General features: G+C 39.7%; 1 protein-coding gene across 1 annotated transcript in view; it reads left to right on the top strand.

The window, feature by feature from the left end:
• Positions 1 to 1,030: 1,030 nt before the first annotated feature.
• The window catches only part of LOC149258316 (Major facilitator superfamily protein), a 39,517-nt gene continuing 19,489 nt past the window's right edge, over positions 1,031 to 21,058 (top strand). Inside the window, exons 1-7 of the mRNA XM_089415157.1 lie at positions 1,031 to 1,406; positions 1,581 to 1,695; positions 2,987 to 3,054; positions 3,169 to 3,301; positions 13,427 to 13,526; positions 13,728 to 13,840; positions 14,086 to 14,179. Of these exons, the coding sequence (XP_089271283.1) occupies positions 1,307 to 1,406; positions 1,581 to 1,695; positions 2,987 to 3,054; positions 3,169 to 3,301; positions 13,427 to 13,526; positions 13,728 to 13,840; positions 14,086 to 14,179 (723 nt within the window). The 5' untranslated portion in view covers positions 1,031 to 1,306. The remainder of the gene's footprint in view (positions 1,407 to 1,580; positions 1,696 to 2,986; positions 3,055 to 3,168; positions 3,302 to 13,426; positions 13,527 to 13,727; positions 13,841 to 14,085; positions 14,180 to 21,058) is intronic.

Consider the following 21,058-nt stretch of genomic DNA (forward strand, 5'->3'; position numbering starts at 1 on the left):
CACCTTCAAGGATTTGATTCACTCTGCCGCATGATAGATCCATAATTAGATAGAGCTAGGATGGTTGAAGAAAAACCACACCACATGAAATGATTTACCAATAATTTGTAGTGGGATAGACTTCTCCTCTTACAATATGCCTATAGATTTTGAACCATTAACTTTTATTCATGTTAAAAAAACAAACTCCTAGCTAATTAAAAGTAATTTTATGTTTTATCAAATATAAAGAAAAATACATTTTAACCTAAACAATATCACAATAAAACTAATATATGTGGTTCTTAATTACCATTAAAAATTATCTCAATAAAATAATATAATCACATTATAAGTTGTAGGTCGAACCATCTAATGTGGTTCATTCTCATCCACCTTTGTCCTCGATGAACCACATTAGATAGTTCGACGACCAACAACTTATGATGTGATTAATTTGGAAGACATTATCAAAATCAGTATCGATCACAAAAGTCTAAAATCAATAAAAATATATATTTTTAATAACAAGTAACATTACTCCTCATCCACCTTGTCCTAAGATGAACCGCATTAGTTGGTTCCTCGACGATGTGATTAATCCGAAAGACTTATATCTACATTATGGATCACAAAAGTCTTAAATTATAATTAATTATTTTATAAAATCAAATAATATAAAAGATTATAATTAATCTTTTATAAAAACAAATAAAACCTTTGTACAAAAAAATTTAGGGTGAAAACTATATTAGTGTTCGGTAATAAGGAGAACGAGGAGTGAAAAAATATGAAGGATCTAGAAAACCATTCGGTGACCACCTAATTGTGTACCAACAGAGGAAAGATTAAAGTGAATCTAATGAAAAACAAAGTTGCAGAGGGAATTTAAGCAAATCCAGTGATGGAAGGAAATACACATAACTACATGCACTCTTCGAGATATTTATTGGTCCACGTGGCTGACGCGTTGGCACGGTGCATGTCGAGTTAGCGAGAACGACTTTTGGTCGACAGATGCAAACAAATGCTCCTTATATTGATGTTATTACGTCTTCAGGTCAGAGTCTTCCGGGATCTTTTTAGCTCTGCTTTGTCACTTTTTCGCTGCAAGGCATGACGCAGGTGCGCTGATTCTGTGTCGTTTGTGCTGGTTTTAGCCCATTAGCATTGTAAAAGTTGCACCCAATTCTCATTGCCCGGAACCAATCTGGGTGTGATTTGAGGTCTTATATGGGCTAGATCAAAGTTTCTGGGAAATTCTTTGCGGTCACTGTTGTGATTTCGTTTTCAGGCTGGAGTGTGGTTACAGGAAACTGTAGGTGGCATGCGGGGGAGGTCTGCAATGGGGGAGACCTATGCCATGTACAAGCGTGTGCCTTCCAGAGAAGGTGTAGACAGAGGAGTTCAGGAAGTGGGAATTCCAGGTGGGTATAAGGGTGGTTTCTGTATTGGGTACCAGGTGCCATTTTGCGGGTGGATAATTGTTCTGTGTTTTTGATCTGGGGTCATTTCGTGGAGGAATTTGAGTAGAATTGTGATTTATTTCTGTGTTGGTGTGTGATTTTGTTTCTGATTTGTTTTATTGGATTTTGGAATAGTGTATTCACAGTTGGACGTGATGGATCAAGAGGTCATCAAGCCTTCATGGAAGCTGTCCCTGCCTCACGTGTGCGTCGCCACCATTGCCTCTTTTTTGTTTGGATACCATATTGGGTACGTGTGAACAATCTGCATTTGATTTCGTTTTAGCTTATTTTAATGGAAATAGGTCTTTTTTTAGCATGCGAGTGTTCGGTTTGAACGCTAAAGGTCTATATATTAACACCAGATCTGCAAGCCTGGTTCTGATGTACATGACATGAGGGTGAGGGTAGGGCTGGGGCTAGGGGTGGAGTGAAGTTGTGAGAGTATGGTGGGGTGAAGTTGTGCAAATGCATGAGGGCGAGGGCATGGGGTGAAGTTGTGCGAGTATGGTGGAGTGAAGTTGTGTAAATGCATCTTGAGGTTTCCAGGCTTGAGATTGCAGGTCAGGTTGGTCAGCACTGTGAACTGGAAACATGCATCCTCTTGCTCAGCATATCTGCGATGTTGAGGCACATATCAGGCCAGGGTTTAGATGGGTGCATATCAGAGTAGGGTTTAGATGGGTGCATAATGGGTTTGTGCTGGTATCCAGATTTGATGCGGTTAATGCACATTTTAGATTCAGTGAATCGCAGAAACTGCAGTGCTGATGGATCACCCCCACTCAGGCTGCAATTTTGATTGGTCATCTCCATCAGGGCTGTAGAATGTACACAGCTTCTGTCAGTTGGATTAATTTTGGTTGCATGAACGATAGATATGATTTAGGTAGAAAATATAATCTCGAAGAATTTACCGAAGATTGGGAGATGGTGGTAGAGTGGTGAACGCAGTCTTGGAGTACTCCACTTGGGCTGTAGAATGCACCTCATTTCTCTCGGTACAATTAGTTTTCCTTGTACGAAGGATAGATAGATGCCGTGTTTTTGAAGAATGTAAAGAAGATCTGGGGGTGGTGAACTTTAGGGTACTCAATGCACCCCTGGAGTACCACACTTAGGCTGTAGAATGCAACCTGCATCTTGCAGTGCAATCGATTTTCTTTGCGCTACAGATAGAGATAATTTATTTAGATACTGCAATCTTGAAGAATTTACTTAAAATTTGGGGGGGACGAATATATTCCCGGAGTTGCCTATCCCGGCTGTATAATGCACCTTGCTTCTCTCAGTGAAATTAACTTACATGAATGATTGATAGGGTTTAGTTAGATGCTGCGATATTGAAGAATTTATTAAAGACTGGAGTCTTGTGAAGTGCAGATTGGTGGATTCACCCCTTGGCTATCTCACCCCAGCTGTAGAATGCACCTCACCTCTCTCTGTGCAATTAATTTTACTTGCATGAAGGCTAGATAGGATTTAGTTAGATGCTGTGATCTTGAAAAATTTACTGAAGATATTGGTGTTGTGAAGTGCAGAGTGGTGAATGCACCCCTGGAGTACATTGCTTTTGATCTGGGGTTCTCAGGGAACACTCTTGCAGAAGGTCAGGCCATACACTTGTATTCAAAACAAATTCATCAACTTACCAATATTGTTGTGATGGGGTACCGAGTGTCCATCTTCTGTATATGACTGTTCGTTATCATTTTCAATGTAGGTCTTGTTGTGAGCATGTTTCTTGTGGGGGCATTTTTCGGTTGCTTAATCAGTGGTTGGCTTGCGGATGGGCTAGGCCGGCGTCGGGCTTTCCAAGTGAGTGCAGTGCCAATGATAATTGGTGCATTTGTCAGGTAGTTTGGCTCAACACACCCTGATCTCATTATCTAAATTATATAAAATTGTTTATCAATTCCAGTGACAAGCTCTAGTTGCATATCTAGATATTTGTGACTTCTAGTTAACTACAGTTCCTATATAGTTGCTGTATTTTTAAAAGTATTCTTAGTAAATCCAGTTCAATTTTGTGTTTTTGTCATTACATAATGGTTTCCCAGTCCATAATGCTACTGCAGATTTCCTCTTTTGTATTTCTTTAGTCTGTTTTTTTTTCTGATTTTATTGGCATCATTGTTCTAGATTTTGTTGCCCTAGGCTTTTCAAGAATAATACATGTATTTCTCATGTAATCTTGGGTGCATACAACTTGATTAATTATTGTAGGATTTTTATGCAACAATGGGTCGACAGCCAAGTCTTTCATCCTCATCTTACATCTAATTTCAAGATTCTGGTGTCTGTAATGATCTCTTAATGCAAGACAATTAGAATTTCCTTAGTCCTGAGAATGTTTACTGTATTGCTAAATACATCTATCTACATTCCTGTATTGCTAAATACATCTATCTACATCATTTCACCCTCCAGTGATAATCAGTGTGATTTCCGATTTCCAAGTGATATTTTCGCACAACACAGTCCATCCATTCTAATTCGTTCAGAACACTTTGAGGTTATTGCCTATAAAGGGACTTTATCCACCAGCTATTTCTGGTGCTTTTCATCTCCAGATTTTTCTTTGGTTCCTACTAAATTTTAAGACGGAGTTCAAATGCCGAGATATAGCTGATAAGAACAGTGTTACTCAACTTAATGGGCTTTACTGATGACACAATTTGTAAGTACTCAATTGTTTAATGAGTTCTGATTTCAGGTTGAAACACTTGGGTTTCCAAGATGAAGCCAATGTAATTTCAGCGTTATGTATAATATTATATGAGATGACTAAGTAGTATCATATTGCTGAAATCAGGCTTGATCACAAGACAGTTGTTCGTGGAAATGTGAATGTAAAGATACAGGATGGGAATAGAACTCAACCTATATATTATCAGTTAAATTATGGTCACCAAAAGCTACTTTCGCATTGCACAACAGTTTGTATTCAAGAACCCTCCCAAAGATATCCATTGCTCTGCTGTTTATGGAGTTCACAAATATGGGCACATAACACGTTGAATTTTAGCATTCAGATAAGAAGTTAAATTGAGATCAAGGTTTCCTAACTGGATAGGCATGCAGTGTGTCACCATGTTTTACTGACATCTTTGTAGTATGTATGTCATCATAATAGTACCACAACTAATACTGCTACATCAAAAGGGAAAAAACATTTAGTTATTTGAACTTTTTGCAGTATTGGGTACTGAACTGTAGGATGTGATGTTTTGTCTTTCTATGTATATTTGTTTATGATAGCCTGCTTGTATGATGCTATACTGATTTGTGACTATCCCATAATGCCAATCAAATGCTAAGACTTAGCATGTTTTTTTCTAACACAATCGGATATTGGTTTTCTATTCAAAAAAGGAGGTAGGAGCAAGCTCCCTTTACATAGATTTTGGAACCAGCCAAGCTGAGAGGGAAGGCAAAGAGAGCACAGTCCTGATCAACATAGAAGCTGAGTTCATATGTTCCTAATTTGCCAACTACAGACTGCTTGTAAATTCTTACATACTGAAACAAGAAAACTTGACATTTACAGTTCATAAAAAACTATTGATGCAAGGAAAATCTTAATTAAAACTGCTGAAAGTCCCTATTTCTGATTAACAGAAGGTTCTTGCTTTGGTTTGTTTCTGCTGCTTAGATGCCCAGAGTTCTCTCCAGACTGGTTGAGGAGAATTCCTTTCAGGTAGGCAATGGATTCCTCCACGTTCTTGAGTGCTTTGATTTCTGAATTCTGGCTGGCGAGTTTGCTCATGAGGAAAGCATTTTCAGACTTTGACTGATACCAGATATCTTTGACAGTTTCTCGAAGCTGGGCGATCATGAACTTATTAGCTCTGCAGTAGATGCACTTGTCGTTCTTTGAGACTGTTTCTAGAGGGTCCATGATCTCTAGGTTGCTGAAGAGGGCCATTGTGCTTTTTTGATTAATGCTGATGAGGAAGGAGTTCCTCGATGAGGTGGGAGCGAAGCAGGATTGATAGGCAGAGGAGATGAGAAACGAGGAGGGGAGAAGGCGACAGAGGAAGAGCGATTGAGGAAGATAGCTACGATGTGGGAGAGGAGAAGACTGCGAGGGACAACAAAGAAACAATATAGCTACGATGTGGGAGAGGAGAAGACTGCGAGGGACAACAAAGAAACAATAGGGGAGCGTGTTTAAATGCAGAGCCCAGGTGGGCACAGGTGATCGAGGCAGGGGGAGCCAAACTTAGAAAGAAGGATAGACAGAAGCCACATGAGACTCGGCCAAAGAGAGCCGAATGTTAGATGTGGCGATGCAAGAAGATGGAAAGCCGCAGAGAGGAGTGAGGGAAGAATCAGGGAAGAGTGAGTATAAATAGGCGAGGGGGCAAATGGGGATTGACAAGGTGGATGGGGATGGAGGGGTGTCATGAGAGACATGAGGGAGGATGTTAGTCTTGGAGATTGGACTTTGCCAGAGATTGAGAACGATGAAGATTTGTGAAGGATTATGGATCAGTTTTGATAAGATAGGAGCAGATTTAGAGGAAGGCCAACCCAGATTACAAAAAGACTTTGATTGGATTGGTAGGAGGGTGGAAAAATTAAGGAATTGGGAGATGAAAGGAGTCATTTGCAATGCATGCTTCTCCAGGAGGCCGTGCCACAACCTTATTTGCTTGGATATCTACTGTTTTATTATTTTCCCTTAGAATGTGCATGAAAGTGACCTGTCCCAAATTGATTAGATGTTGCCTGATCCTTTTTGTTATTTGGCTCAATGCTGCATTTTTTGGATTGGTCTTCTTGACCATGGCTTGAATAAGGATAGCTGAATCTCCCAAGATAATTGGATTTAAAATATTTCTTTTTCTTAAAATTTTTGCTCCCAAGAGGAGGCCATAAGCCTCAGCCTTATTGTTTGAAATTGTGCCTAATCCCCATTCAAAGGCAGTGGAATTGTGCCTGCCTTGTTCAATTAGAATGCCTCTTGCACCTGCTTTCCTCGGATTTGACTTTGATGCTTCATAAAAAAAAGACACGGTTTTTTGAGAGCGTTCATCCATAGGATGAATTCTTCCTCTTCTACTCTGATTTTGAGGGGATGCTAGACCAATATCTTTTGATGGTGTTTTATTTTTTAGAGAATACGGGTATTCTTTTTCCCATGCTAGATAAAACTCATTGAAGGGTCGTGAAAGGTTCAGATCTAGTTCTAAGGGGCTTGCTAGTAGAGTCTAGCATTCTTTTGCAAAAATACAGTCGAGAAAGAGATGTTGAATGCTTTCTTCAGCCTTGTGACACATTGGACACCAAGAGGGCCCGAAAATTCCTTTTTTTTTTAAAGTTGTCAGCAATGAGAATTTTTCCTTTTAGAAGAGTCCATATAAACATTTTAACTTTTGGTAGGCTTTCAGTTTTCCACACTGACTTCCAAGGAGACCAATCCTGTTTCCCTTGCTGTTGTTGGAGTTTCAAGTATCCTGACTTCACTGTATAATCTGCTCCAGAAGGGTCCCAAATGAAGGAATCATGGGTGTCTTGATTGATAGGGGCAGCTCCCTTAAGAAGTGAAGTTAAAGTTTCCCACTGCTTTTTGAGATTTTGGGGAAGATTAGGAGCATTCCAATTTTCCCAAGTGTTATCATGTAGATGCCATTGTGAAATTGACTCAAGTGAGGTTAATCCTTTTGCACTCATCCACCTTCTTAATCGTTGGATTCTTGGGAGATCGACTAAAGGTGGCTTTCCCATTATGCTGTCATTCCATACATTTATCTCACGACCATTCCCTGGCAGTCTTGAAGTGTTTTCCTTGATGAGAGGGAGGACCTTTTTAATAAGCTTCCACATTTGGGTGCAAGGCCTGATTGGAGTTCTTTCAGAGAGGAGGGAGAAGCGAGAGTGGTTAAGGTATTTGGATTCCAGAACCTGTTTCCACCAACAGTTGTCTCCAGTAATGAGTCTCCAGGAAATTTTAGCTCTGAGGGCCAGATTCATAAGTCTCGGGAGTTTGATTGAGAGTCCTCCTTTCTCATAGGGTGAAGTTACTTGTTCCCATTTTACAAGGCTGGTTTTTTTTTGTTTCTAATTTTCCTCCTTGCCACAGGAAGCTCCTTATGATTAGTTCTATTTGTTTGTGGATGCTTGTCGGAGCTAAGATTGCTGCAAATTGATAAATAGGTAGAGCTGTCAACATTGACTTGATTAAAATTACTCTACCTGCTAGATTTAACCAAATCATTCCCCAATTTTGGATCTTTTTTTGTTCATTTTCTCAATGTATTTAGTCCATAATTCTGATTTCAGATTTTCTTTTGATACAGGTAGTCCTAAATATAAGAAGTGGTTCCATCGAACCTGGAGGGGGATCCCCAAAATTTGTGCAATTCTTTGAAGGGTTCGGGATGGTGCATTCCATCCATAAATTCTACTCTTTTTATTGTTAAGAAGACCTCCTGAGACTTCCATGAAATTGTCCAGGACTTTTTTGAACCTTTGAGTGACTATACAAGATGCCCTCCCATTAGGAGAGTGTCATCTGCAAAGAGAGAGTGATTTATGCTTTTGACTCCAGAGCTTATAGATAGACCAGTTAAGGTGCGATCTCTTTTGCAGTTTTCAAGATGTCTACTTAGTGAATCTGCAAATAAAATATAGAGGAAAGGAGACAAAGGGCAGCCTTGTCTCAACCCTCGGGAGCTTTGAAAATATTCACTTGGTCTTCCATTGATGAGGGGTGCTATCCATGGGCCGACAATACAAGCTTTTATGATTTCTATTAATTCCTTAGAGAAGCCAAATTTTTTAAGAACAACTGCTAGAAAGGATAGATGATGATGCCCTGCTCATTTCTTGCTAAGCTTGAGTGCAACGCTTCTTGAACAATCATGATATTGTCCATGATTTGTCCGTTGGGCACAAATCTGCCTTGATTTTCTGAGATAAGATTGGGAAGGAGAGGTTTTAGACGGTTAGCAAGGATTTTGGTAATGATTTTATATGAAGAGTTGCACAAAGAGATGGGTCAAAATCGACTGAAGGTTGAAGGTCTTGCTTCTTTTGGGACAAGGGCTAGGAAGGTCGAGTTTGTATATCCTCCTATCTTCTTTTTTTGGAAGACATTTCTAATCATTCTTATGAGATCTTTTTTGATGATGGCCCAGTTGAAGCGATAGAAAGCTATTGAGAACCCATTTGGACTGGGAGCTTTGTCAGGTTGGAAACTCCAAACAACAGTTTGAATCTCACTTTTTTCGAACCCTTTCAGAAGATTTGAGTTTAATTCTTCATTTATCCTTTTTGGAATGTGCTTTATGAAGTTCTCAAAGTTAGGAATTATTGGATCAACTGTTAGAAGGTTTTTGAAATGGATGTATGCTTCTTTCTTCAAGGCTTCTTGCCCTTTGATTTCATGTTCTCCTTCACCTTTTAGAGTGTCGATCTGATTTATTATTCTTCTCATCCTTGTTGTGTTGTGGAAGAACGCTATGTTTTTATACCTAACTTGTATCCAGAGACTCCTGGATTTGAGCCTCCATTCCTCTTCCTCCTTTTTGTTATTTCTGTAGATTTCCCAATATAATTCTTTCTCCTTAACTTGGCTCTCTTTTGTTTCTTCCATGCATTCTTTCTTTTCCTGGATTGTTTCCATTTCTTTTTGCAGTTCTTTTTTCCTGTTTTGTGATTCATTGTGATTGATCTTTGCCCAAACTTTTAATTCGTTTTTCACAACTTTTAGTTTTGTTTCCCAAACGAAGTTTGGGAGCCAGTAATTTTTTGCGACCATGCTTTTGCTATTATTTTGTTTTGTTGCTTCTTTGCTGTTCCAAGATGGGCAAAATTGGAATGGGAGAGGCCCCAGATTTCCTAAGATCCCTAAGTTGATTACCATAGGTTTGTGATTGGAGGCAGAAGAGTGGATGATTTTTGAAATCACTGAACTGAATTTTGCTATAATGCTGTCTTGAATTAAAATACGATCCAACCTTTATTTTATGTTGCTTTGGCCTATCCTTTTGTTATTCCATGTGTATTTCCCATTGTTTGGAGGGATGTCCAAAAGATTATGGCTTTCTATAATACTTTCAAGGGATCCTCAGATGGGTCAGCGTGGAAAGAGCCTCCAAATTTCTCCTCAGCGTTCATAACCAGGTTTAGATCACCTCCTACAATGATGTTCTTGTTCTGATCCTGAAGTAATATTTCTTTAAGGGAGTTCCAACATAATTCTTTCTCTCTATAGTGGTTTGGAGCGTAAATGTTGAACATGCAAATTTGCTCTTCATTTACTTTGTTTCTTAACTCTGTTTTGATCCAATGTTGGTCTTTTTACTGATGTTGTAGTTCCCAGTTGTCCTTTCTCCATATTGTGCAGATTCCTCTAGATGCCCTTGTTGCTTGGAGAGCTATGCCATCATAATTCCTTATTTTTTGGATAATTTTCCCCATTTCTTGTTCATTTATTTTGGTCTCCTAGATCATAAATATGTCTGGTTTCTTAGTTGATAAGAGGTCTTTGACTGCATTGAATTTAGTAGAATGTCCCATTCCTCTGCAATTCCAGGAGACCAAATTCATTATTTATTTTGGTTTGGAGCGGAGGGACCTTTCCCTTGATTAGGGTGGTGATTTTCTCCTTATTTCCCTCCGTATTTCCCATACTTTTTTCAAGGAAAGCATCCATTGGTTGTTGAGTTCCCATTGCCATTTCCTTTGTTGCTGCTTCATCTCTTATTTCCTTGTTTGATTTTCTTCCTTGTCTTTTATGGAGGTCTAAGGAGATAAGGGAGTCTCTAGATTGATTCCTAGTGAGGATTCTCTCAAAGGAGGGAGGGGGAGGGCGATTGAGAGGAATGTTGGGGGAGGAGGAGAGGGAAAACGGGGGGAGGGAGGATGGGCTAAGGGGGAAAGAGGGGGGGAGATGGAGGGGATGATTGGTTCATGAAGGGCAGGAGGAGAGTCAAGGGAAGGGCTGATTAGGACGGTGCTTGTTGGGAGGTTGTTTTATTCCCACGTTCCAACAAGTTTCCGGGACATGGGGGCAAGGGAGTAGGGATACACTGGAGCGGGTTATGCAAAAGCTTCCCACCAATTTTTAGGAAACGTGGGGGGACGTTGGTGTCTTAAAAACTTATAAATATAAAAATATATGATATATCATTGAAATTTTAATATTTATTATGTAACTGTCTTTATCATTATATAATATATAACACTTACATCATGAAGGATAAATGATAAATCGATGAATTATATAATTGAAGTCCGAAACAAATTTAAAAAGAAAAGCATGATATCATATAATCATACATCATACATGTAAGTTTGTAATTGTATAGTGTGACTAACAATGTACAATGAAAATAAATTTATAAAATTTTAAAGTTTAAACTTTAAACCATATTGAAATTCCAACTATGAATACTGAATATTGAAATAAAAGTTAAGTCTGATATATTAAGAGTCAATTTTTTATAGAGTCAAGACTCAAGTCTAATATATCATATATCAAGATTCAAAATAAACTAAAGTCTACAGTTGAAGTATGAAACAGAAAAGCAAATAAGTTAATAACATAAGAACATATAAAATGATAAATCATATATGAGCATAATTGCTCAAGGTAATGCCTCGCTAGTCTCTGCATCTAGCTGCTACATGAATAAATCAGGATCAAGCATGAAAAGATGAAACATTGTGAAATGAACATTGAAAATAAATTTTAAAGTTTAAACCCTTCCCGGTTCATAAAAAATATGATTTTTTGTTTCATTAAAAAAATCTGTGATTTTTGTCTAGGGAAACGACCCCTCACGACCCCACACGACCCCTTTCGCCTAAGAAACAACCCCATTTGGAGGATTCAACCCTGAAAATCGAGGAAACGCCCCCTTACAAGTTTCCACGCGTACCTTGCTTTTTGGGAGTGTGGGGAAACAACTCGCAGTCGTCCCCAAGTCCCCAGAGTGCGAGGGAGCTAGGAAACTCGACCCCCAGGTGGGAGGACGCGACCCTTGCTGTCTTTTTTTTTGACTTGTTCCCATTTTGTTTCTTGGACTTCTACTTCTTCAGTTTCTTGGTTTTTTGGACATCTATTAGCAAAATGACTGTACTCGTGACATACCTTGCATTTAAAAGGGATTTGTTCGTAGTCCAATTGCTGAATGTGCGTCCAACTATCGACTTTGATCTTTACTGCTTCCGGGAGGCCTTTCCCCAAGTCGACTTCGACGCAGATCCTTGCACAAGTGTGCATATTCTCCTTTGGTTCGCTTCTATCTATATATTTTCCCATTGCGTTTCCTATTGCTTTTACTGAATCATCTCCCCAACAATGGAGGGGGAGGTGGGGGTGATGCACCCAAATTGGAACAACACTTGGGACATCCAACTCAGGGTCAAAGTTTGGCGTCCATCTGTTTAGATAAAGTCCCCTTGTGTCCATGAAATATGGCCCATTCCTGAATATCAGATCTCTGTCTTCTTTAGTTTCGAAATGGAATGTGAAATATCCTCTTCCACAAAAACGAATGGAGATTTTTCCATTGATTGAGTGTGACCAGTTCCGCTCAACCCATTTCTGCACTGATCTTGGAGAAGGCCAGAGGCCTGTAAACTGACCCACCAAACCTCGTTTTGAAAGTGAGAGAGCTGCTTGACGAGGCAAAGAGGGGTAAAACAATTTCTAGAATATCTTCAAGATTCTTAACGAATTTAGATAATAGATGGTCTTGATCGAGGAGGACCAAGAGAAGAGATAAAAAAGCGAAGGCTGAGGCAGACTCTTTTGGAGGATGGCAAGCCGAATGAGGAGAACCAGGAAGGTAATCCCCTGCCGTAGGAGGCTCCGTATTGGCCATGGAAGTGGATAGAGGCCAAGGCAGCGATTAGGTTTTGCGCAGGCAGAAGAGCGCAGTTCGGATTGTTGAAACAAACTCTTTGCTCATCCTAACACTTAGCATGTTGTCCATCAAAAGCATTCCCAGTTACAGAAGTGATGCAGTTAGATTGCTTGTTGTCCATCAGATTAATTCCCAGTTACAGAAGTGATTTAGTTAGATTGATGTGTTGTGTCGTGAGTGGAAAGTAAAAATAAAAAATTTGCATAGCAGGGGCCGTTACATATGTTCAAGTCTGTTACTATACTGTCTGATCCATCTGGGCCATGTGTGTAAGTAACAACAAATTTTAGCCTGTTATCTATTTCTAAATTAAATAGAGTTTCTGAATAGAATACCACTTTGTCCTGTTGATCATCCTGTGTCTCAGGCATAATTAAGCTGAGTGTGTATAGTGTCAAAGTAACACCATGTTTTAAGCTTTGACAACATTGAGATGGATAGTCTTATATGCTACCAAAAAATTGGCATAGGGTGGGCCCTTACACTTGTTAATGTCTGTTACTACACTGTCTTATCTATCTGCGGCATGTGTGTGAACAATGGCAAATTTTCGCCTGTTATCTGTTCCTAAATAAAATTTAGTTTCTGAAATGCATTCCATTTTGTCCTCTCAATCGTGGCCTGTCTCAGGTACAGGTGCCTTCTATTCATGCTCTGAATGTATAGAGGAAAATTATCGACATGTTCTAAGCTTTGACAACATTGTAATGATAATTCTCATATGCAGGCAAATGCCAAAGACTGCGATTTTTATTTGAGTTCACTCTTTTGCATCTCAGTGTAGCTATAAAACAATAATTCATGTTATCTTGTATGGTTTCATCCTTTAAAATTTTATTCATAAAAAAAGTTATTATTATTATGGAACGGTTATGGAATTTTCAGTTGTTTATGGGAATCATACCAAATTGGGGTACAAAAGGGTGTTCAGAATAAACTTTATTACCTGGTAATATATCAGGTTGTAGAAGTACAATGAATTTTTTCGGGTTTTGGATCATTACATCATATTGTTCTCGTTGTTTCTCAATATCAAATTATTCATGTTTTTTTGGGAGGAAATGATTTAAGCTTGACTTATTTGCAATTTTCTTTCAGTGCAATGTCAACAAATTCACAAGCTATGCTTCTTGGGAGACTAATAGTTGGATTAGGAGTGGGTGTGGGTGGGCCAGTTACAGCGCTGTATGTAACTGAGGTAAGAATGGAATAGGGATAAGTGTCAGTTTAAAAGTTGATGTCATTTTTCCAACAGTTTTCTGATGTTAAACTTATGTAAGTTTCTTTCTTTACATTATTTTCTGCATTTCCTAGGAGTTGCTCTTGCACTCCTACATTGTATTCACAGTGGTTGTACCCTTCAGTTTTAGTTAATCATTCTGCTATCTCTTACCAATAGGTCTCACCAGCCCATGTGAGGGGAACATATGGAAGCCTATGTCAGATTGCATCTTGTCTAGGCATTCTGGGAGCCTTGTTTATTGGGATCCCTGCAAAGAATATTTCAGGATGGTAAGATTTGGATGGCAAGGAATTGTATTGTTTTCATTATGTGCATATGATGTAAAGGTTCAAAGGTGAAGCATTGGGCAGCAAATTGGAACAATTCCCAATGCTTCAGTTTCTATTAGCTATGTACTGAAGTGTTTTTTTTTAATCACGATCGTTGGTCTTTATATTGTAAATTTTTCTCCTTTCGCTTCGCCAGCAGATTATTTGAAAGTACCTTTTTTCTGATAAAATTGGTTAAATACCAGGTGGAGGGCATGTTTCTGGATATCTGCCGTTCCAGCAGCTTTATTGGCTTTGGGAATGGAGCTTTGTGCAGAGAGTCCACAATGGCTGGCCAAGGTACTCTTCCCCTCTCTTTTGAGCAACGTTCAACAACCTCCTAAAATGTACTTCACTAGCTCTGCTTGGACAAAACTTTTACACCTGGTAGTGGTCACAGTGTAACCCTTTAGAACCAGAAAGCACATTACAATTCTCTTTTCAGTGTAGGAGGCCAGCTAAAACGTTTATTTAATATTTGACTTAGAATTTCAGGAATTTCAGTGTTATATTCTAGATGCTTGACAGAAATATGGTACTGTCAAATTTTGTGAAATGCATGAGTAAATCAGGTTTTACAAATATAATTGGGTTTAATTAAAGGAAATCACATATCATAACTTTTCTGAAATGGGATAAATAAACAAGGCTCTATTAACATTATATATATATATATATATATATATATACATATATACATATGATCAAGAATTCCTAGTTGATAAAATTAAAACATTTGCACCTTGGATTAAACTTTGAACATGTTTAAGAATGGCATTCTGGTTATCAAAGTTTGTTACAGAATCAGGATGAAAGGACAAGATGATAGCAACCTTGTACCCACACAAACATATTCACAATAGAAGCATACATGCCTACTACAGCAACTATAGAAATCAATTATGGTGCACAGTGATGGACCCACCACCAGAAAAAAGCTATATTGCCAACCAAAGACCAGTGCCCTATTTTATCACTGCCCCAATAGACTGTTCAACAAATGAAAGTAGGGAATCAATTGGAATGAAAAATTGTTAATTTTAGGTAACAATGGTATGTTCTTATGCTTTAGAGCAATTTTACTTCAATTTCTTTATTAGCCCAATATCAATATCCAGTTTAGCAATCACATCAGCATGAAAGTAAAATGCAGATAGAACAGAAACAGTAGAAGACAAGCCAAGACAAGAGGACACAAGATGTGGCACCAGCCAGGGACAAACCCCAATGTGGGGAAACCCTTGATCAATTCTTTTATATTCTTCAATAGTTCAGCAGAGAGAGAGATAGTACAAATTACAAATCTGATAATTTATGACAGCAGCAAGAAGCTGTAACCAAAAAAATCAACGCTGGTCAAACAGGGCAGAATTCTTCCTCTAAACAGCTTGGTCAAACCCAGTCAACTTCGGCCTCCAACAGCAAGCCCAATCAGCCCAAAACAGTCCAAAAAAGTCCAGTCAAAAACTGGTCAATGAAAGTCAAACTGCAGCCAGCCCTAGGGCAGTCAACGCTGGTCAAATGAGAGGTCAGATTGCCTCGATTTCAGTGCCCAGATCTGTGGCTTGCTAAGAAGGAGATATCTCACCCAATCCGCAGTCAAAACAGGTCAACGCTAGAGGTCAACACAGTCAAACAGTCAAAGAGAAAATGGTCCTTCGTTCGCATGTGTGAGAGACAGCTGCCCAAATTTTCGTACCCAATCACAAGAGGAGAGAGAGAGATGACGAGATGAGATGATGATGAAATGACTTGAGGTCTCCTCCTTTTATATACAACGTTGAGGATGAGCTGGGGGTTTGAATGCCTATTTTGCTTGCTGGCCAATCTTGACAATTTGTCCATAATATAAATCAATGTTTTAAAACTCCGACTCCGACTCGGCCGAGGGTTGACTCCGACTCCGACTCGGTATCGACTTGGCCGGCTCGATTTCAATGACTTGGTCATTGTAAAAAATATATTAAATATTTTCTTTATAAAAAAACATAATTTTAAAGATTTTCATTCATGTTTCCAAACACACAGCGTTAGAATATAGATAGAAGACAACATATGATCAAAGTAGGCTCATGAATATATCCATTATATCAAAATGGCACCCAATGCACTGTCCAATACATACATGATGATGATATAGAGATCAAAACAAAAACACATAACCAAGGAGGCTATAAATGGCCTCTACAACAAAAGTAAACTGTGACCAGTACTATTGGCTACTGCTAGAGGAGCCAACATCATCTGGCTCAACCTCTGGATTAGAGTCAGACAGGGAAGCCCAGGGAGTCCCCAAAAATGAAATTTCAAAAAAAAAATGCTGTTGAAGTGACTTGACTGGCCGCTGTTACTGAGCCGGCCGAGTTGGCTTGGACTCGACTGTAGCCAACTCGGCCGGCTCGGTAATAACCTGGTCGGCCGGTCCAGTTCAAAGGCTGAGTTGACCCGGTTGGGCTATGACTCAGACCAACTCGGCCGACTTGGAGTCAAAATGGGTGGTTTTTAAAACAATGATATAAATAAATTCATATCTTCATTTGTACATGTCGGAATCGGATGATCTTTAGATCAATCCTACACCTCTTGGAGAGAGGAATCCAAGAAAAATATCAGCTGTCATAAATAAGATGACCCATGTGGAGTTTGACCCTAGTTGCCAATTTTAACACTCCCTCTCACCTAGGGAAAACTCCATCTGCCAGTCGGTACTATCTCTGCCATCAATGCACTGTTCTGCACTACTCTGCTGTGCTGAACTATGAAGAAGAAGTGATTGAGAATGTATCATACCATTCTCTACTGACCCGGAGTCAGTCCCAGATAAAAGAGTGTCTCATACCACTCTTACTGAGCCGAAGTCAGTTCCAATCAAAAGAGTGTCTCATACTTCTCTTACTGACTTAAGTCAGTTCCCATCAAAAGAGAGTGTCTCATACCACTCTTATTGAGAAGTCAGTTCCAATTGATCCTAGATCAATATTAGTCATCCTAGCATAGGGAGTACGGTAGTACACCATGTGTCCATCGGTAGTACTATGGTCCCTATTCTCATTGGCCAAATGAGAGGTATTTCCCATGAGTCCCAGATTGCATGGGTAGGATGTCTCAGTAGGAGAAGGATGAACCACTCGTCTGGCATACATGTCGCCATGGGTATCACAGGGGAAGGTTGAACCACTCACCCTATACACAACAAATCACTAGTGGAAGGCTGAACCACACACCCTATGGTTGCTCATCGCTCCAAGAAGTACCCCGAGCCCCCCCGGAGCTCCAAGAGCTCAATGTCCATATCATATAGGACCCTCAGAAGAGGGTCTCTCCACGGCTCCAAGGCATTCTTGGAAGGCCAAAAACTTGACCTTCCCCAGGGGCTTTGTCAGAATATCGACGACCTGCTCATCAGACCCAATCTGATGGAGCCTTATTGCTCCTCGTTGTACCATATCCTGGATAAAGTGGAACCTGATATCTATATGCTTGGAGCGATCATGAAACACGGGATTCTTTGATAATCGGATTCCACTCTGGTTGTCACAGAGGATCACGGTGGTATCCAACACATGTCCAAATAGCTCACTGAAGAGCTTCCTCAACTAGAGAGCTTCACAGGAGGCCATTCTAGAAGCTATGTATTCGACTTTAGTGGTGCTGAAGGCAACTGATTTCTACTTCTTGCTCTTCTAGGATATCAAAGCATAACGCAAAGAAAAACAACATCCAGAAGTGCTCTTGCGATCCACCACACTGCCAGCCTCACATCTCTGGCAGTACATCTCAGTGCATGAGTGATTGTGCCCCGAAGATATCTTAGAAGATTATTGGCACCAATCCAATGTATATGATGAGGCTCAATCATATATTGGCTCAACGTGTTAACTGCAAAACATATGTTTGGACGGGAGTTCACCAAGAACATTAGTGCTTCTATGAGTTGACGATACTCAGAAGCATTTCCCAATTTAGGTCTAGCAACACTACCACATAACTTCTTGAAGTTAAGTTCCATCGGGGTAGTCACATGCTTGCAGTCCACCATCCCAAATCTTTCTAATATCTTCACAACATATTTTCCTTAAGATAGGGAAATTTGTCCTGGCTTTTGCCAGATTTCCAACCCTAGGAAGGAGTGCATCAGTCCTAGGTCCTTCATCTCAAATTCAGAAGCCAAATCTCTCTTACATTGTGAATGAGAGGGTTGCACCTCTCAGAAAGAGGTCGTCCACATAAAGTACTAGTATGAGAGGTTTATCATCTTCAAACTTAAAGTAAATTTTCAGATCGGCTTCACTTTTAGTGAATCCCAACTTCATCAGATCGCTGTCAATCCTCTCATACCAAGCCCCGGGTGCTTGCTTCAAGCCATAAAGAGCTTTCTTCAACCTGCATACATGAGATTCCCGATCAGACCCCTTGGGTTGTTCCACATAGACTTCTTCTTTGATCGAGCCATGCAAGAAAGCGGTCTTGACATCCATTTGATCTAGGTTCCATCCTTGCGAGGCAACAATGGTTATGATCGAGCAGATGGTGGTGTATCGGAAAACAGGTGCAAATATTTCATCGTAATCTACACCTTCCTTTTGAGAGAAGCCTTGAGCAACAAAGCGAGCCTTGAACTTTTCTGCGCTTCCATCAGTTCTATGCTTGATTTTGTAGAGCCACTTAGAGGTTTCAATCGATTTTTCCTAGGGTCTAGGGACCACATCCCAACATCATTTTTCATAATTGACTCGTATTCTTCATTCATAGCATCCTTCCATACTTGTTGCTTCACAACTTCTTCAAATGATGAAGGCTCATTTTGAATGATATTGTTCATGACGGTCAAGTATCCTTGATACTTGTTCGGCTTCTTGCTCTCACGAAAAGTCCCCCTTGGTATGTCTCTCGATATCTTCAAGAGTCTCCCTAAGCCATCAGGGTCTCCTCTTAGAGGAGGAAGGCTCTGGAGGAGGATCAATAGGATCCATAGGTTCATCAACATTTGGCATCATTTCATCTTCTTTTGCACCTTGTTTTCTAGTGTCAGCTTCTTTGTCCTTCCTTAGGATAGCAAGGTTGTTGCTCTTGCTGAGGGCCATATCTTTGTCAAAGGTGACATCATGACTTATCTTAACTTCCCTTTGAGCAACCACATAAATTCTATAACCCTTAGAATTTTCACTGTAGCCCACAAAGATTCCTTTCTTCCTTGATGCACCCAATTTGCTTCTTTTCTCTTTCGGCACATGAAAATATACAGAACTTCCAAAAATTCTAAAATGAGAGACATCGGGTTTCTTACCAGTGAACATTTCTTCGGGAGTCTTGGAGTCCAGTGCTTGATGAGAGCATCAGTTTTGAACATACACGACGAATTTGCAGCTTCGACCCATACAAACTTCGGAAGCCCTTGATCATGAAGCATGGCACAAACAACTTATACAATAGTACGATTCTTTCTTTCAGTCACACCATTATGCTTAGGGGTGTATGGTGTTGTAGTCTCCCTCTTAATGCCAACTTCTCTGCAATAATCATGGAATTCATTTGATTCATACTTAGTCCCATTATTAGTCCTCAATATCGTGATTCTCTTCTCGGATTGATTTTCAATCATGGCTTTGAAATGACGGAACCGGGTGAACACTTCATCCTTCTTTTTCAAGAAATAGATCCAGGTCTTGCGAGAATAGTCATCTGTAAAGGTGAGATAACATAAGTATCCTCCTAAAGAGTTTACGGGCATCGTACTAGATATGTCAGAGTGGATCAATTGCAACATATCTGTGGTCTTGCTATTACTTGAGGGGAATGGTACCCTTGTAATTTTTTCTTCGGCACATCCCAAACATACACCTTCATGCTCTACTTTGAACTCGGGCATACCTGTCACCATCTGTCTCACATCGGGTAGAGCCTTATAATGAAGATGGGCAAACCTCCGGTGCCATAGTTCAAATTGTAGAGACGTGTCGCAAGACATAGCTCCCAATGGACTTCCTCCAACTTGATACAAAGTGTCAACCCTGAACCCAAGAGTAAAAGCATCTTTAAAGTTTCTTTTTCCAAACACATACCTTTCCATCAATGAATGCCACCTTGTATCCTTTGTCTTCCATTGCCGAAATGGACACGAGGTTCTTCTTGAGATCAAGTACATATAGAATTTCTTGTAAATGAATTGTGTTACCTTGATTCAATTGAAGGGTAACATTCCCTAATCTCTTTACGAGATAGGTGGCATTGTCTCCAAGGATAATCTCTAAGTTTGTCTTTTTCTCTATCAGATTAGAGAGAGCTTCCTTATATCCGGTGAAGTGCCTTGGGACACCACTATCAATTAGCCAATTCCCCAAAGTGTTCGGTGAAGAGGTAGTGGAGAGGACCATATAAGATAGTACTCCTTTTGCTTATTGTTGACAACATTTGATTCTTCATACCTTGAGTTCCTTGCTTTCTTGGAGGGTTGACCATTTCCTTGATGTCCCACATTCCTTTTTCTTTTGCCATTGTACCTTCCATTCCTTTGATTGTTGTTATTGAAGATGCCCCTATAATGATTGTGATCATCATCATGTAATGTGTCCCATCTATTTGGACACTCCCTTGCATAGTGGTCAAACTTATTGTAAACAAAGCACCTGCCCTTCCTTCCACCTTTAGATCCAGGCTTTCCATTGAAATGACCTTCAGACCCTGCATTATTTCTCCTTTTGGCACGAGCGGAGAAAGCAGTGGGGTTGCTTCTATTAGAAGGCATTTCTTGCTCCACCATTCTTGTTTTTTCTTGAATGCATCTTGACATCAATTCTTCAAACCTTGGAATTTGATCATTATTGAGAATAGTGGTTCTAAATATATACCACTCGGGTGGGAGTCCTCCAAGGGTAGTGATAGTAAGTTCCCTGTCAGGAATGACCTCTCCAATCGAAAGTAGATCATTCTTGATCTCATTGATCCCCTTAACAAGTAGGATTGAATATCCTGTCCTTTCCCTTCTTAATATCCTTCAACTTATTTTTGAGAATTAAAATTTGATTAGCATCACTAACCTTGAACATGCTGACCAACCTGTCGTAGATCTCCTTGGAGGTGTTCAAATCAGAGATGTATGCCACCAAATGCTTGTCGATGGAATCTCTGATAATCTTCTTCGCTTTGAATTTAACCCCATTGTACTTGGTCTTCGCAGCA

This window comes from Pinus tabuliformis, chromosome 6 (assembly GCF_031772625.1).
Source record: "Pinus tabuliformis cultivar Carrire ecotype Pingquan chromosome 6, CPIR1, whole genome shotgun sequence".
Taxonomy (NCBI): domain Eukaryota; kingdom Viridiplantae; phylum Streptophyta; class Pinopsida; order Pinales; family Pinaceae; genus Pinus; species Pinus tabuliformis.